Here is a 19,223-nt window from a genome sequence, read left to right as displayed (position 1 = left end):
TGCCTTGGGATGATGAAACATGGCAGCACAAGAGAGAGCAGTATGAAGCAAGGCAAGAAGTGCAAAATGTTGGGACCTTGGTTTACAATAAGGGAGGGATCCAGAGAACACAGTGGAAACATCTGGAAGGAAGGGAGGCCCAGGGAGTTGGGTTAAGGTTGTTAGAGGAGTGAGCTAGTCAGGTCACTTGGAAATGGGAGGTGGTGAGTAGAGCTGTGCCAGGTCTAAGAGAAAACCTGGCTATCATGCAAAGGCAGTGAGGAGGTACTCAGGTTCCTGGGAGATAGTAGCCCAGCTAGAAAGACCCAGAAGGATTGTCTCAGAGGCTGCAAATTTACCCTCCAGAATACCATACCTAGATGAGATATGTTTGTGAAGTGGATCTCCAGGCCAGGTTTAAATTCCTCAAACACAATGATCTGTAAAGAAGGAGGTTGGGTGGCCATGAGATTCAAGTTCTGACTCTTTGCAAGGCAAAGGCCAAAGGAAGTGGACTGGGATGAGGGAGGTGTAGGGCGGAGCTTACCTCATTTGATCCAGGATGAAGCCAGGGTCCTGGAAGGTAGAGGGTCTCCTGGGGACCTATGTTCCAGTAGCGTCCCAGGTTTCGTCCATTGATGAATATTACACCTTTTGTCCAGCCCTGAAAAGATTGGAATGAAGGATTCAAGACCTGAGTTCTAGATGTAATGACACTAGGGTGAAGACACACACACACCCCATAAACGCACCCGATCATAGTCAGAGTCACACCTAGATGGAGTGGATTACCACACATGGTCTTAAATGGAAGGTTACCTGGACAGGTCTATGTTATTGCCCCTGACCCGGGGCTGGCTCAACACCCAGGCCTCAAGAAGGAAGGTACTGATTTCTAACTCATCTGTGCCAAGTCAGGGAAGGGTCTTTCCATTGACCATCAGGCATTCACCAAAACTCGCTGGGCCCAAAGCATAGTTTGAGTTGTAGAATTTTGGGTTGGCCGTACATGTACATTAAAATCTCAACATCCCCACCACAGACTGGATGTGTGTCTTAAAGGGATTGAGGGTCTCAATGTCTTGGATTATGTCTGGGGACAAGTGGATCACACTCACTAAATTCTTCATGCACTAGATTCTACAGCTGTCCCCACTAAAATATACTACTTATGTCTTTGTTGCATTTGTTAAGCTTCCACCCCTCACCCTTGTTAACACCAGGGAAGGGACAGCCTCCAGATAGCTGTGGAGTGGCTGATGTCCCAGGGAGCTTACATTTCGTTTCACAGGACAGGGCCCATGTACCAAGGAGATTTTTCCCAAATATCCTTTTGGGATGGGGGCCGGGGGGATGGGCAAGGGAGAAATATCACTAACCTCCATTTTTATGAAGGTGTCTCTGGGGTAATTACCCATTCTCAGGATACCAAGGAAGAAGGCAGGGCCCCGATGTTTGAATAAAGCTGGTTTCCAGATGTTAGGAAGGTCCCTAAGAGGGAATCAAACACCAGTAGAAAGGTCATGCCCTTCTTTGTGTGTCAGTTGTGAATTTTGAGGTAAGTCTCCTTTTTGCCCAAGCCTGACATTCATCTTATAGCACAGGCACATGCCTTGAAGGGGGCATAATGCAGAAAAAAACAAACAAAAAATCAGCAGACCAGGAGTTGGGTGAATGAGGGGAGGGTCACCACTCTGCCCCAGACAACTATGAAACTTGGGGTCATTTCCTTCAACACTGTGGATCTCACCTCTCATCTGAAAACTAAGGAGGTTAGTCTGGATGGTCTCTGAGCTTCTTTCCATCTCTAAATCAGAACCATATTTGATCAGTCACCTTGAGTCAATGATCTGGCACCCACCTTTGTAGAAACTGAGTTTTCATATCCAGGCTATAGATTTTAAATTTTCTTAAAGGAAAATTGTTCAGATAGATATCCCCAATTAAACCTGTAAAAGAGGGAATAAAAGGAACATGAAGAAGGCAAGCAGGGATGTGAACACAGAGATGTAAACAGGCTGTGGCCAGGACTCCCCCTGAAGGAGGATGTTTTCCTGTCCATATCAGATGGAAGGTTTCTGCAAAATTTTACAACAATTCTTCCTTCTGTTATACATGTACACTTCTTAGAGGGTGCCTGTATGTCCCACATTAACAGTGCAAAAGTCACAGCACATCCTGCCAGGTCTGGCCAGAATAGCAGTTCAGGCTACCTTTAACTCTCAAGGTAGGTCAAAGCATTTGGAGCCGGGGAAGGAAAGTGTGTGTGACTCTGTGCCCAGGAGCCCAGGGGGAGGTGAGGACACAGGCACTGAGTTCCAGAGAAGGAAAAATAAAAGTTCCCAGGGAGGGATACTAATCATCTTTTTCTATAGCTTTCTTCAAAAACCTCCTGGAAGAGGAAAGGCAGTGCTCTGGCTTGGTCATTAGAGAATACACTTGAGGGAAGGCACCATCATCCTTTCCCATCAAAGCAAGATTTCATCATAGTTTCTACACATGGCTATTTCGTTGGCCAAAAGATCCTGCTGTCCACCAAATCATACACCTGGCCATGACTGTTCTCACCCTAGGATAAGAGCGACAAGAATTTGGTGTCTCAAGGTCTCAAACTTCTTCACCCTTGGAAGGAAGGAGGCCTACCTTTTCTCTCCTTATTGATGTCCTGCCCATAGGCAAGGCGGCCTTGATTCTCCACCAGGATCCTCAGTGTTGGGTTATTCTGGTAGACCTGTCCAAGACAGACGAGCCAGAGTCAGTGCCACTCAGGGAACTTTTCTGTAGACCTCTTAAATCTCCTCTGAAACTCAGAGGATGTTGTAAGCAGGGTGACTGACATACAGCAGGCTTCAGAAGCCTGCAGATGTCCAGCTCTGGGTCAAGTAAACCCTTGGGCCCCTCTCTTTCTACTCATCCACCCTCACTCCCACCCCCATACTGGGCCTTTCAGAAAACAGTCACTCGAACATTTGATAAGAGATTATTGAGGAAGGTGACAAACCTAGAGTTTTTTGAGCATCAAATATCCAACATGTTGAAGTTCTGCTCACCCAAAGCATATACACCTATACTTTAGAAATACATACAGCTCTTCTGCATCCGTGTTGGGCTCTTATGCAAGGAACATTCCAAAGGACAGCGGAGGAGAAAATAAGCTATCACAGGGCAAGGCCACGCCTACAATTAAGCCTGGGAGCTGAAGTATTAGTCCATCAACACTGGATTACATACCATTTTCCTGGGAATAGTCAGCTGACTAGTGGAATGGTCCAGGACCCCTAAAAACTCCTCATCCAAAAACACCTGCCAAAGAAAGAGGAGAGCACCATTAGGTCATGATAAGGAAAGGGATAAAATGGTCCTTGGGAAAGCAAAGAAAAGGCAAGTTCTAGGGGAATGATTAACTCTGTCTCCTAGAATATTACAAGCTGACTATGAATCCACAAAAATACAACAGATTCAAAGCAGTACAGTCATGAAATGTATGAGGCAAAGTCCAGAGAAGGATGTCCTGATACCAAATCTGGGCCTGGCTGTACTATAGGGCAAGGAGGGAAAAACAAAATTTAAAGGACCTACAGGGAATGAGGGAAAAAGGAAGGTAGAGAATGAATGGATATTGTGAAAGAAGTAATGGCCACAGGGAAGATGGGGCTCCAGGTGCAGGAGGCATCTGCCTGCCTGGCTGGCATGGCTTCACTCCCATGCAGTCTTCCAGGTTTCCCCTGACCCTTATCAGAGGCTGCTGCCACCACTAATTCTCATTTTAAGAATGACCTGGACATAAATCCTTTTCTTTCCTGTTACCTATTCTATTGCTTTAAGCTCAGATGAAGTCACCCAGAAGAACCTGCTCTAACCATGCAGGACCACAGAAGGATACATAATTGGCCCCTTAGATTATTTGAGTCAGGTCATAATTTTCAAATGAAATTTGACCAGGAAACTATAAAAATTAAAATCCACAAATATTAAAAACACAAATATTAATACTATACAAAACACAGAATTCATATTTTAAGCTATTTAGAGTCTAATTACAAGGCTTATATACTCTAGAACTATTTGTTGAACACCTACTGAATGGCTTGGGCAAGGGGTCACCAAGCTTAAAACACAACCCCGGCCATTGAGGAACTCAGAGAGTGACACAAAGAAATTATTAGGATACTCCACAATAGCTAACATGGAACTGTGACCAGAATGCCATGGAAGCACAGGGAAGGGAGTGGCAAGTCCTGATCCACAGTCAAGTCCAGGTTATTTGGCGAACATGATGACAGGTGACTGGGAAAATCAATGGAAGACTGTAAACAGGGGAAGTGGCACGCTGAGAATTTTCCTTTCGGAAGGAAACTGGTGGCCCTGTGAGGAAGGGATTTGGCAAGGTGGAGAGGAAAGGTGAGCTATCTGAAAAAGGAAGATCAGCTATGAGGCTCTAACAGTAATAGAGGAAAGAGACAACGGCACATCTAAGGCCATGGCGGCATGGATTTTGAGAGAAGACCCACTGAGTAATACTGTAGCCAGCATGTGCCCACTGAGAATAAGGTGTGAAGAGAAGATGAGGGGAGCAGCATTTTCAGGGGGGGAGGCTGCAAGTCCATGAATGGATGTGAGGAGTACAGGATGAGGTTTATTTTGGAAGGTAATGAATTTGGTTTTGGACATGATGAGTGTAAGAAGCCAGTGGAACATATGTCTAAGTGAAGAAAAATGTTCAGCAAACAAGGAATCTGGGTCTGCAGCTCAGGAAAAGAAGAGGAGGGTTGGAGTCACCATCAGGAGTGCCTGACACTTGGGGAGAAGATGACACAGACAGCACAGAGAGGGCTCTTAGCAAGAGAATGTCACCAAGACCTGAGGAAACTCTGCCAGCTCTTAACTTGGAGTGAGATGATGAAGCCTTTACCCTCAGCTCTGCTGCTTTCAAGCCAAATGTCCTCTGAAAGTCATTTAACTTCTCTGAGGTTTTCTTGTTTGTAATAAATATCTTAGATGGGTGTTTTGAGAATTGAATGAGAGTAGCGCATTGTAATGTAGGGATTGCTGTGCAGTAAGTAGAGGGACTTCTGAAGCTCCTCCCAAGTCTCCTTTAAAGAACTCCATCAACTCCCATAAGGGTTCAATGAATACCCCCCCTTCCCTGCGAACTACTATAAACCCTGGACCTACGACAACAGTGGCTTATATATCAAATATTTCCCTGAAGGGACAAAGGTTAGGAAACAGTGATGATTTTTTGAAGGTGAAAAAGATTTGACCATCATTTAGATATTCACCTCAGCAACACCACTGGGTTTTACTAGCAGAGAAGTGCCACTGGGACCCATCCACCGTCCCTTACCTGACCTCGATCTTGAACATGACCCTTCGTGGTGAGGAGGCCACTGGTGGTGACCACAGTCTCGTAAAGTATGTATCCAGAGGACTGACCATTCCCCTGGTTCACGGACAGCTTCTCCATGCAGATTGGCTTGACAGAGCTGATGGGCTGTGGCAGAAAGAGGAACAAACCAGGCTGAATGTTCATGCTGGAGAGACAAATTTCAGAAACCCACAACCAAAGCCCACTTCTCCAGAGGAATTGCCCCAAGAGTCCTTTTTAGTTTTCCAAACCAACTTCATATTTCTCTGCATGTGCTAGACAGTAATGTATTCTTATTTTTCAGATGGAAAAGCTGAAATCAAGGAAAGGGAATGATTTAATTTGCTCATCAATTCATGATAGAGCCTGGACTAGACTCCTGATTTTAGGAACTCCATGCCAGGTGTGCCAAATTCTGTCTGTCCATGGTCTTTTCTTCTTGTTCCTTCATACAGTAAGAGAAATCATCCTAACCCATGGTCTGACCGTGGCTATTCATGAATCTGCCTATCTAACACTGACCTAAAGCACTCGATGTCTGCTAACTCCCATGTCATTAGACTTCTCCTTCTGAAGATCCCTAAATGATTCCAATGTAGTATCTCCCAAACTATATTTACCACACTTCCCCATCCTACTCTTTTTCCTCTCCAAAGAGCAACACCAACCATCCAGTCAAAAAGGTAAAAAGCATAGACAGTGTCTCTTCCTCAATATCCCCAACCAACCAGTCATCACCTCCTTTAGAGTCTGACTCTAAATATCTGTTTCACTAATCCTTCTTCACCCCCCTTATCTAAGCTCAACTTCAGTAGATTTTTATTCATTTTCAGTGCTCTAGCATGGTCCCACTCCACTCCACCCCCCACACAGCTACCAAAGAAATCCTTCTGAAATGCAAAGCTGGTCATCTGATTCCCAAGCCATGCTTTAAAATGGCTCCCCGCAACTTTCAGGGAAATGTTCAAATCTCTTAGCATAAAAACAAGGCCTGGGGCACCTGGATGGTTCAGTCGGTTAAGCATCTGCCTTTGGTTCAGGTCATGGTCCCAAGGTCCTGGGATCGAGCCCTGCAGCAGGGTCTCTGCTCAGTAGGGAGCCTGCTTCTCCCTGTACCCCTCCCCCCACTCATGCTTGCTCCCTCTCTCTCAAATAAATAAGTAAAAATTTTAAAACACACACACCCCCCCCCCCCCCACACACACACGGCCTTTCAGACTGCCTTGGAGAAATACATGATTCCAAGTCTGTGGAGCCACACAGCCTGAAACATGCTGGAGGACAAAGAAGATATCAAAAGCTACTGGACTCACGTCAAGAGGATGAGAGGACACAGGGGCCAACTTAAAGGAGACAGGACAATTTGAATATCAAAAGGAATGACTGCAACGGGGTTGAAACATGTTAAATGTGTTTAAAAAAAAAGTGTGAGTTTTCAGGAGGATCTTGGGGAGACAGTGTCAGAAAAGCATTCTGACCTCACCTCCTCCCACAGACACTTCAAGGCTACAACTGCACACTGTGCACCTCACTCGGAAAATGATGTGAAGACTGGCAAAACTGACATTCCACAGCTAGAAACATAAAGAGAAGGCCACGTTGAGAGGGGTGTGTGGGGGGGTGGTAAGAGGCAATGGATTCAAACCCCCGGCACAGCAACTCACAAGCAGGAAGAGGATTCCAGGCCTGGAGGTCATCCCTGAGGAGGGAGGGGATCAAGCCCTATATCAGACACCCCTGGTCCTAGAGACTTGTACCAGGAAGAAGTTTGGCTTTGAAAATCAGCAGGGCCTAATTGCAGGAGAATCAAAGATCTATACGAAACCAAGTGTCTACCTTTATAGAGCCAGAATGCTGTATCACTTGGCCCAAGACCCAGCACAGAGGCAGCAATTTGATAAGCACGTGGGTTATACATAAAGGAGATTTATTGTCTGGTTTTAGGACATGTGCCTGAGGGGCAGGGATCTGTAGGAGCTTTCTCCTGGAATGGAAGTGCTGGTAGGAGCCATTTTTCTTACCCTGCTATAGCCTAACTAGCCCAGCTCCGGTGGAGCCATTTCTAACATTATCCATCTACCTTACTAGCATGGCTTGATCCACCCTGGCATTCTCCTATGGACTGGCTCTGGCAGGCATCCACAGCCAGAGTCCAGAGAACATAGTCCCCCACCCAGAGTGACAACTGCCCCCCCACACCTGCTGGGCAGCCCTGGCCTACACCAGTGCCCCTCCAAAGCAACTCCTGCACTGGAGAGGAGAGGGCCAGCCTTGCAATTAATCTATGACAAAAGAGGCAAGAATATATAATGGGGAAGGGTCTCTTCAATAAATAGTGCTGAGGAAACTGGACAGCTACATGGAAAAGAATGAAACTGGACCACTTTCTTATACCATACACAAAAATAAACTCAAACTAGATTGGTTCAGTACCTAAATGTTGGACCTGAAATTATAACACTCCTAAAAGAAAACAGGCTGTAAACTCTTGGACATCAGCCTTAGCAGTATTTCTCTGGATCTGTCTCCCCAGGCAAGGGAAGCAAAAGGAAAAATAAACAATTGGGACTATATCAAACTAAAATATAGAAAAGGAAACCCTCAAAAAAATGAGAAGACAACCTACTGATTGGGAGAAGATGCTTGCAAATGATATATCTGATAAGGGGTTATACCCCAAATGTATAAAGAACCTGTACAATCATCATCAAAACAAAATAATTCAACTGAAAAATAGGCAGAGGATCTAAATAGACATTTTTCCGAAGAAGAAATACAGATGGCCAATAGACAAATGAAAAGATGCTTCACTTCATTAATCACCAGGGAATTGCAAATGAAAACCACAATGATGTCAACTCACAGCAGTCAGAATGGCTAATATCCAAAAGATAAGAAATAGCAAGTGTTCGTGAGGATGTGGTGAAAAAGGATCCCTCATGCACTGTTGGTGGGAATGTAATTTGGTGCAGCCAGTGTGGAAAACTGTATGGAGGTTCCTCAAAAAATTAAAAATAGAAATACCATATGACCCAATAATTCCACCCCTGGGTATTTACCTGAAGGAAATAAAAACACTACTTTGAAAAGATATATGTGCCCCTAAGTTTACTGTAACATTATTTATAATAGTTACGATATGGAAGCAACATAAGTGTTCACTGAGAGATGAATGACTAAAGAAGATGTGGGGTATATATATATATATATATATACACACACATATATATATATGGAATATATATATATGGAATATATATATATATGGAATATATATATATGGAATATATATATATGGAATATATATATATGGAATATATATATATATGGAATATATATATATGGAATATATATATATGGAATATATATATATGGAATATATATATATGGAATATATATATATATGGAATATATATATATATGGAATATATATAATGGAATATTACTCAGCCATAAAAAGAATAAAATCTTGTCATTCACAACAACATGGATGGACCTAGAGAGTATTATGCTAAGTGAAATAAATCAGACAGAGAAAGACAAATACCATGTTATTTCACTTATATATGAAATCTGAAAAACAAAGCAAACAGAAACAGATTCATAAATACAGAGAACAAATTGGTGGTTACCAGATGGCAGGGGGTGGAGGGGCTGAGGAAAATAGGTGAAGGGCATTAAAAGGTACAAAATTCCAAGTATAAAATAACTAAGTCACAGGGATGAAAAGTACAAAATAGGGACTATAGTCAGCAATACTTTAATAACTTGGTATGGTGACAGACAGTAACTATGCTTAGTGTGCCGAGCATTTTGTAATGTATATAATTTTCAAATCAGTATCTTGTACACCTGAAACTTATATAATATTATATGTCAACTATACTTCAATTGGAAATAAAAATTTTTTAAATTATGAGTTTATAATCAAATAAAGACAACAACAAAACAACTCATTGGCCACCTTTGCAAGATATCCAGGAATAAATTCATTATCTGATAAAAGAAAATACTTGAAATTTTGTCCTAACTTTTCTTTACAAACTGTACATTAAGGTGACAAGACAATAGAAAAGGAAAGTTCTACATAGAAGAACTTCAAGTGTATAAATGAAGAAGGAATGACTGAATAAGAATGATACTATTTTAAAAGCCTTAATGAAATACTGGATATAGGTAGTAATTGTCAATGACTGCTAAAACCATTAGATAAAAGATTGATGGGAAAATTGATAATGGATAGACTGGACTAACTACTCCTGAACCCATTGATAAATTATGAAAACAGAAATGACCAGCCATTATGTGCCTGAGATATAATGCATAAAAAATATAACAGCACCACCTATGAAATATACTTGCAAACAATTTTTTTAAAAAGCACCCAACTTAAATCTCATCAAGCATCTAGATCAGTTTACTGAAAATGTGGGGAGTATAAAGACATATTCCCAGATACATGCGGATCTAATTAGCAAAGCCCATAATATAGGGGATTCTATAGTACAAATAATCCTGCTTCTTCAACAAACAAATGTAATAAAAAGGAAAGAAATCTTTAGATTAAAAGAGATTTAAGAGACATATCAACTAAATGCAATGTGTGACTAACCTGATTTGGATCCTGATATTAACAAATCAGTGCTAAAAAAGTTATGAGATAGTTGAGAAAATCTGAACACTGGATATTTTATGATTTTCAGCAGTGGTGTGCTACATTCAGTCTGTACCAGCTCATGACTGCCAACTGTGCACATCTCTACCCAACCCTGTATTTTATCTCTGCATTCAGTGTTGTCATGCCAGAGGCTTGAAATTAGCCATAGTGGGAGTACTTATACCACAGGAGTTGGCAAACACTACTAATCAGAGTTTTTTCTTCTAGAGAGTCTGTTACTAAATATTTCCCAGGAAATCACTTACTTTAAAGGATTATTATTATTACTACTATCATCATCATCAAGGTAGATCATGATTTTGTAGTTGCATTTTCAAAAGAGTTCTTATCTTTTCAGATACATATTAAACTATTTATAGCTAAAATTGTATGATGTCTGGGATCTGCTTTAAAATAATCTTAAAAAGAGTAGAGCAAGAGAAGGTATGGGTATAAATGAAACAGTATTAGTCATATATTAATAAAGTTGAGGCTGCATGTTGAGCACATAGGGGTTCACTACTTTTCTCTGTGCCATTTGTTCATGTCTTCAAAATTCCGTAAGAAAACATTTAAAACAAAACCACAAAGGCCCTCCAACATGTGGTGTCTGGTGCCTTACTTGGCACTCCCTCACAAACACTTTTCATTGCAGTCTTATTTGCAGTTCCCTAAACATGCATTTCCTTCCATGTCTTTACAAGTGGTTTCCACTATGCCCCAAATTCCTTTCCTTCCCCCATCCTACCCCACTGTTCATCTCATTAAGCTCCTATTCATCCATTGGATCTCAAAGTCATCTCAACTGGGATATAATATTGGATCCTGTGACTGTTCAGCATGCTGAGCATATCTCTAATAACACAGTAGCTAGCACTTACATGTGTCAGTTTCAAATATTAGGGGCTTAATCCACATCACAATCCTATGAGGTAAGTGCAATTATTAGTTTCATTTTCCAGATAAGGAAACTTACAATGAAGTTAAATGACTGCCCCAGGGTAAATATTGGAGCAAAGATTCAAACCCAGTCTTGGCTCCAGAACTTAATATCTTTAGCACAACACTATATTCCCTTGACAATGCCGTGCTGCCTTCATTCCTTTGCCATGGGACCTACAGCCCCCTAATCTCTACTCACCTCTCCTCCCTATTAGACTAGAAATCCCCCCAAACAACACCTTGATAATACAGTTCCCCAAACATTAATGTTTACTAAGTATTGTGTAAATAACTATGCAGGTTTTCCTCTACACCAGTGGTTTTCAAACTATGTTCCTTCAAACCCTACAGGTAAGTCAGAAGTGGCACATGGGCCATCCGAATACATGCCACCCTAGAGAAAAGATGACTGACCCTTAGGATGCAAGTACAGAGCCTCAGAACCACCACCCCCTGATTAAGCAGTGCATGCTTTATGTACTGAACATGTGAAGTGAGTTTAAAGAAAGAGTCCCTCTACTAAACTAAAAGTTTAAAAATCATTGCCCTAGATCCAGCCAGTGTGCCTTCATTCTAACCATCTTCAGAAGGCAGGGGATCTCTTCTTGCTATGCTACTGAAAGTAAATTTTCCCAGTGTCCTGGAATGTTTACACTGTTTCTTTACATTTAAATTTTCTGAATATTTCTGAATTCTTATTCTAGGTTTCTTATTCTAAATTGTAAAACCTATGGAATGGGGGAAGATATTTGCAAATGTCTTATGAGATAAAGGGCTAATATCCAAAAATCTATAAAGAACTTATCAAACTCAACACCCTCGCAAAAAATAATCCAGTCAAGAAATGGACAGAAGACATGAACAGACATTTCTCCAAAGAAGACATACAAATGGCTAAAAGACGCATGAAAAAATGCTCAACATCACTTGGCATCATGGAAATACAAATCAAAACCACAATAAGATACCACCTCACACCAGTCAGAATGGCTAAAATTAACAAGTCAGGAAACAGATATTGGCAAGGATGTGGAGAAACAGGAATGCTCTTACACTGTTGGTGTGAATGCAAACCTGTGCAACCACTCTGGGGCACATGCACCCCAATATTTATAGCAGCAATGTCCACAATAGCCAAACTATGGAAAGAGCCCAGATGTCCATTGACAGATGAATGGATAAAGAAGAGGTGATACACACACACACACACACACACACACACACACACACACACACACACACATACAGAAATATTACTCACCCATCAAAAAGAATGAAATCTTGCCATTTGCAATGACATGGATGGAACTAGAGAGTATCATACTAAGCAAAATAAGTCAGTCAGAGAAAGACAAATGATTTTACTCATATGTGGAATTTAAGAAACAAAACAGATGAACATAGAGGAAGGGAAGGAAAAATAAGATGAAAATTGAGAGAGAGGCAAATCATCAGAGATGTTGAACTCTAGGAAACAAACAAAGGGTTGCTGGAGGGGAGAGGGATGGGGGAGAAAGGATAATTGGGTGATGGGCATTAAGGAGGGCACTTGATGTAATGAGCACCGGGTATTACATGCAACTGATGAGTCACTAAATTCTACCTCTGAAACTAACAACAACAACAGAAAACCCAAAAACAAAAAACAAAACAAAACCCTGAAAGCAATCACTAGTTAGCATTGAATAAAGTAAATGCTGCTTCTAAAATACAGAAATTAAAGGAAAGAAGGAAAATACAGTTCATTCACCAAAAGAAGGAAGCATTGTGCAAACCTTGATTAAAATGATGAAACGATGTTTAAGTCAGATATAATTCTGGATCATTAATAGGGTAATTTCTCTGTTGAAAGATAAAACTCAGATTGTACCCAGAACCAAATTCCAACTATGGGCTACTTTTAAAAGTTACACATAAAATAGATGACACTAAAACAAACAAATAAAAAATTAGAATTAAAACAACTAAGAATTGCTTTTGGCTCCCCAATAATTTACTCCCTATTCTTTGAGCTTAGCCTTGCACTCCTCTCTCTTCTGTCCAAAGGCTATCCCATGCTTTTACATCCAGGAAATGCTTACCTCCTCCAAGTAGGGCATGACATCCCATAGTGACATGTAGTAGGCTGTTACCACCGACTTATATATAGCCATAGGTATAGAATCTCGGTGGGGAGGCTTGGGAATCCCTGCAATGAAAAACAGGAGATTGGGCCATTCCGAGATCCTCCTCCTCAATCCCATTCAAGGGTCCACCCGAAACCACCAAGAATGAAGGTCTCAGTCAGTCACAGGACATGCTTTCCCAGTTCCAGGAAGAATCATAAGGTAGGCAATAAAGGAGTGGGAATCCTTTCATATCTATAGGCTCTGAGGCAGGATGCCCTGCTGTCTGGGGAAAGGAGGTGGTACATCAATCCTACTGCTGGACCAGTAGTTCTCAACCCCGGTGGCTCATTAGAATCTCTTAAAGTCCAATGGGAAAATACATATGCTTAGATTCTGCCCCTTCCTCCCCATTTCAACTAAGACATACTTTTCTAATAGCTCTGGGATGGGCCCGGCACCTCTGGCTTTTACAAGTTCTGCAGAGGATTCCAATGCACAGCCAAGACTAAGCAACATGGCCCCAGATGCTGAGAACCTAGAGGGTGGGCCCTGTATTTTGTGCATATTTGAATCCCCAGTGCCTAATGATAAAATAAACTGGAACAAACTGGGTATCTCCCAAAAAGTACATCTTTATCTACTCCTTCAATCCCGTCTTCACAGGACAGAGACCAATTGAGAGGCTGAGTTATTATTCAGATTGAGTTTGTTGCTAGATACCCAAAGAAGAGCTAAAAAACTCTTGATATGCAAGGTACTCAGGTGTATGTTCTCCGTTCTCTGTCAGCAGTGCCCCATAATCTGAAAAATATAAAGAAATTTGTCACTTTCCCCAAGAAAGCTCCAGCTTCAGCAAAGAAAGGCATGAGAGCTTAATACTGAGCAAAAGGATCATTAATAACAGAAGCTTTGAAAGGCAAAATTTTTGGCATTAGATAAGAAAATACTACATCCCAATTAGTCCAAACCAGGAGACATCTGCCATACTTTGCAGGGCTTTCAAATGAAGGCAAATAACACCAATCCCTGGATATCTAATAAGTCCTGACTGAGAGCCCAGGGCTATTCTAATCCAGTGGTTTCTACTTTCTATTCAATTTCTTTTTTTTTTATCATGTTAAATTAGCCACCATATAGTACATCATTAGTTTTTGATGTAGTGTTTACTGATTCATTAGTTGTGTATAACACCCAGTGGTTCATCACAACACATGCCATCCTTAATACTCATCACCCTACTACCCCTCCCCCAACACCCTCCCCTCTGAAACCCTCAGTTTGTTTCCCAGAGTCCATAGTTAAATTCCTTTCTTTCACCCTTGACTTTTCACCTTGTCTCTCAGTGTCATTAACCAATGCCCTAGTGTTATCAAGAGATCCAAAGTAACTGGTTTTACAGGAACTTCTAAGAATAAGGGTCTGCACAGTGGATAGGTAAGATTAAACTACCAAGGCCTCTGCCTGCAAAGTCCCAGACAGTTTAGATTCTAGTGCTGGATAAATTCTAGTACTGTCAAGAGGAATAAACATCAAATCTTCAATCCTCAGCATTTGTTAAAGGCAAAACAGATGAACAGTCCCAGAGATTGTTCCAAGAGACCCACTCTAGAAAGCTCCAGGCTCAAATGGTGGGGTGGCCTAGGTTGGAGACAACTCTAAGGGACAATTACTTGCCATAGCTTGTGATCATAGGGAGGTAATGGTCCAAAGATGCAGATCCACCCATGAAGCCGAAGTTGGTGCCACCATGGAACATGTAGAAGTTGAGGGAGAAACTAGCGTTGAACATTTCACGCACGTCTCTCATTAACACTGCACATAGGTAGGAAGAAAAGAGGGGGAGAAAATAAAGTTTGAGAGAATTAATAACAGCCATTTGTGGGATGTTCAAACTGCATGCATTAAACATTTGTTTATGCATCTTAGTCTTAGGTAAATAGATGTCCAGCTCAGTGTTTCTGGAGCACTTAGTAATTTTTCAGTAAATTCTTAGTAACTTCTTTAGTAACCTAAAATCATGGTACCAGGAATATTTACCTTCAAACCACATTTTAATGATCTTCATCAACTCTCCTGGAAGGATGTGGCAGATAGTCTGGGAGCAGAGAACACTACTTCCACCCAACACACTTTCATTGAATTGCCCCATCTGTTAGAACAACTCACTCTAATTGCTTTAATAGCCTCAACAAAATATAATCAGAGTGGAAACACTGCTAAAATTTCAGTTTCAATTACAATCACCTCTGGGGTGCTTATTCAGTTTTGTCCCTTAAATCTAGTACTCTAAGTACTCTAACCGGCAGGGGAAAAGAAAAAAAACAGGCCAGTGCCATTTCTGTTATCTATTCTCCTGAGAAAGGATCTAAGAAGTACTCACAATGTGAATCCACAGAATGGGGGGAAGTGCCCCATCCATCCAAAGAGCTTGCTGTATACACCATCATCAGTATGGGGCTACGACCCTGAGAAAAATGAAGTGTCAATTTAGTAAAGTTTGGTACAGTTTAGAAGCTCTGAATTGCTTAGGAGGAAACTGTGAGGTCTAGTTCTCACAAACCCCCTTTACGAATCAGAGCATCCCCTCACTGCTCACAAACCCCAAGTTCTGCTCTCCATCCTCAGATAATTTCCCTGGTCTTGTTATTCCTCTTGGGGTTTCAATGGACTTCTCCTTCAGGTTTTGGTAAAATCAACTGTCTTTGCCACATTTTCCTTCCTGGAACAATAGAATCTCTTCATTCCCTTCAGTGACCAGATTAGAGGTCTAGTGAAGAAGCGCCTGGCCCAGGGGGTCAACAATGATCTGTCCATTGTTGGAACTGAGGTATCTTAAGACCCCTGCTATCATTGTATTGCTATCTATTTCTCTGTTCAGATCTATTAATATTTGCTTTATATATTTAGGGGCTCCTACATTGTGTGCATAATATTTACAATTGTTGCATTCCTTTGATGAACTGACCCCTTTGTCATCCTGTAAAGACTTTCCCTGACTGTTGATACAGAGTTTGTCTTAGTCTATTTTGTCTGCTATAAGTGTAGCTACGCCCTCTGATTTGTTTTTTTGTTTTGTTTTGGCTTTTGTTTGCAAGGAATATCTTTTTCCATCCCTTCAAAGCATTAAAAATATTCAACAAATGAATGCTAAAAATGTTGAATCCCATTAAATAAGAATTGCTGAATCCCAGAATTGTGTTTTGTTTTTATTCAAGTATAATTAACATACAGTGTTCTATTAATTTCAGATGTACAATATAATGATCCACATTATATAATGTATAAAATCAACATTATATAAGGTATATAATAATTCTATACATTTCTCACTGCTCATCCTGTATGCTTAATTCCCTTCACCTATTTCACCCATCCCCCCCAGTCACCTCCCCTCTGGCAACTGTGGGTTGAACAAATCGGTATTTAAGTTGTCGGTATCAAGTTAATCGGTATTAAGTTGTTGGTATTCTGTTGTCTCTTTTCCTCTTTGTTCATTTGTTTTGTTTCTTAAATTCCACATGAGTGATACCATATGGTATTTGTCTTTCTCTAATTTTACCTAGCATTATACCCTCTGGATCTTGTTGTTGCAAATGGCAAGATTTCATATACATATATACATATATATACACCTACACACACATACCATGGAATATTACATATACATATAAAACAATCACATGTATACATATACATTATTGAAAGACATATATTATTTATATACATATAAAACAATCACATTTTCTTTATCTATTCATCCATTATCACACATTTAGGCTGTTTCCATAACTTGGCTATTGTGAATACTGCTGCTATGAACATAGGAATACAGATATCTCTTCAGGATAATTATTTCATTTCCTTTGCATATATACCCAGAAATAAGAATTCTAGATCATATGGCAGTTCTATTTTTAATTTCTTTATGAACCTCTATACTGTTTTCCATAGTGGATGTATCAGTTTACATCTCTACCAACAGTATCTGAGGGTTTTCTTTTCTCCACATCCTTGCCAGCATTTGTTATCTCCTGACATCCTAACAGGAGTGAGGGGATATCTTATTGTGGTTTTGATATTCCTTTCCCTGATGATTAGGGATACTGAGCAGCTTTTCATGAGGTATGTGGTTTGCAAATATTTTCCCCCATCTCTAGGTTGTCTTTTCATTTTATTGATGGTTTCCTTTGCTGTGCAGAAACTTTTTAGTCTGATATAGTCCCAGTTTATTTCTGCTTTTGGTGTCAAATGTAAAACACTATTACCAAGATCAATATCAAGAAGCTTATGCTTTCTTCTGGGAGTTTTGTGGTTTCAGATCTTATGTTCAAGTCTCTAGTCCATTTTGGGTTGATTTTTGTGTATAAAATAGAAGTTAGTTTCATTCTTTTGCATGTGGATATGTATGGCTGTATGTTTTCAGGAATTTATTTCTTCTAGGAGGTCTAATTTGTTGGCATATAATTGTTCACATTAGTAGAAACTATGATCCTTTATATTTCTGTGGTATCAGTTGTAATTATACTCTTTCACTTAAAATTTTATTTACTGAGTCTGATCTCTTTTTTCTTAGTATAGTACAATATTTGTCAATTTCATCTTTTTTAAAAACTTGCTTTCGTTGATCTTTTCTATTGTCTTTCTCATCTTGATTTCATTTATTTCTACTCTGATTTTTGTTATTTCCTTCTTTCTACTAACTTTGAGCTGTTTGTTCTTTTCCTAGTTCTTCAAGGTAAACAGTTATGTGGTTGATTTGAGATCTTTTCTTTCTTAATGTATGCATTTATCACTATAAACTTCCCTCTTAGAACTGCTTTTGCCGCATCTCATAAGTTTGAGATGTTGTGTTTCCATTTTCATTTGCCTTAAGATTTTTTTTTAATTTCTTTTTTCATTTATTTGACCAATTGGTTGTTCAGGAGCATGTTGTTTAATTTTTATATATTTGTGAATTTTCCTGTTTTTTCCTTGTAATTGAATTCTAGTTTCATACCATTGTGGTCAGAAAATATGATTTCAATCTTCTTAAATTTATTAAGACATGTGTGGCCTAACATATGGTCTATTCTGGAGAATGTCCCATGTGTGCTTGAGAAGAATGTCCATTCTCCTGCTGTTGATGGGAATTTCTGTACATATTCTGTACGTCTATCTGGTCTAACGTATAATTTAAGTCCCATGCTTCCTTATTTAGTATCCATGTAGATGATCTGTCCATTGTTGGAACTGAGGTATCTTAAGACCCCTGCTGTCATTGTATTGCTATCTATTTCTCTGTTCAGATCTATTAATATTTGCTTTATATATTTAGGGGCTCCTACATTGTGTGCGTAATATTTACAATTGTTACATTCCTTTGATGAACTGACCCCTTTGTCATCCTGTAAAGACTTTCCCTGACTGTTGATACAGAGTTTGTCTTAGTCTATTTTGTCTGCTATAAGTGTAGCTACCCCCTCTGATTTGTTTTTTTGTTTTGTTTTGGCTTTTGTTTGCAAGGAATATCTTTTTCCATTCATTCAATTTCAGTGTGTGTGTGTCCTCAAAGCTGAGGTGACTCTCTTGTAGCCAACGGATGGTTAGATCTGGATGTTAGTGATTTTCTGTTTGTTTTATAATTCCTTTGTTCCTCTCTTGATCTCCTCCTTTGTAGTTTGATGATTTTTCTGTACTAGTATGCTTTGATTCCTTTCTCTTTATCTTTTGTATACTACAGGATTTTGTTTTGAGGTTACCATGAGGCTTACGTAAAACATATGATATTCATAGCAGTCTATTCTACCAATAACAGGTTAACTTCAAACATATACTCTACATTTTTTAACCCTCTCCTTACCTTTTATATTTTGATGTCACAATGTACCTCTTTTCACCTCGTGTATCATTAAAAAATTATTGTACTTATAATTATTTTTAATACTTTTGTCTTTTAACCTTCATACTAGAGTTAAAAGTGACTTACCCATGACCTTATTCTCTAAATCTAACTATACATTTACCTTTACAATGAGTTTTATACTTTCATATGTCTTCTTGTTACAAATTAGCTTTTTCTGTTACTAATTAACTTCCCATTTCTTTCAGCTTAAAGAACTCCTTTTAACATTTTTTGTGAGGCTAGTCTGTTGTGATGAACTCCTTTAGCTTTATCTGTCTGGTAAACTCC

General features: G+C 39.9%; 1 protein-coding gene across 5 annotated transcripts in view; it reads right to left on the bottom strand.

Annotated features, from left to right (window-relative positions):
• The window catches only part of LOC113914751 (beta-galactosidase-1-like protein 2), a 124,934-nt gene that overhangs the window by 44,907 nt on the left and 60,804 nt on the right, over positions 1 to 19,223 (bottom strand). For all 5 annotated transcript variants that reach the window (XR_003517523.1, XM_027580242.1, XM_027580241.1 and 2 more), the window contains 11 exons: positions 15,435 to 15,519; positions 14,729 to 14,866; positions 13,775 to 13,855; positions 13,028 to 13,134; positions 5,327 to 5,473; positions 3,211 to 3,282; positions 2,623 to 2,710; positions 1,841 to 1,928; positions 1,359 to 1,470; positions 527 to 643; positions 356 to 419 (listed from right to left, as the gene is read on the bottom strand). Coding sequence is in view for 4 of the 5 variants with exons in the window: in XM_027580242.1 (XP_027436043.1) it covers positions 356 to 419; positions 527 to 643; positions 1,359 to 1,470; positions 1,841 to 1,928; positions 2,623 to 2,710; positions 3,211 to 3,282; positions 5,327 to 5,473; positions 13,028 to 13,134; positions 13,775 to 13,855; positions 14,729 to 14,866; positions 15,435 to 15,519 (1,099 nt within the window). In the remaining variant the exon portion in view is untranslated. The remainder of the gene's footprint in view (positions 1 to 355; positions 420 to 526; positions 644 to 1,358; positions 1,471 to 1,840; positions 1,929 to 2,622; positions 2,711 to 3,210; positions 3,283 to 5,326; positions 5,474 to 13,027; positions 13,135 to 13,774; positions 13,856 to 14,728; positions 14,867 to 15,434; positions 15,520 to 19,223) is intronic.

The sequence above is a fragment of the Zalophus californianus genome, chromosome 11 (genome assembly GCF_009762305.2).
Source record: "Zalophus californianus isolate mZalCal1 chromosome 11, mZalCal1.pri.v2, whole genome shotgun sequence".
NCBI lineage: Eukaryota > Metazoa > Chordata > Mammalia > Carnivora > Otariidae > Zalophus > Zalophus californianus.
This window is presented reverse-complemented; position numbering and strand designations above follow the sequence as displayed.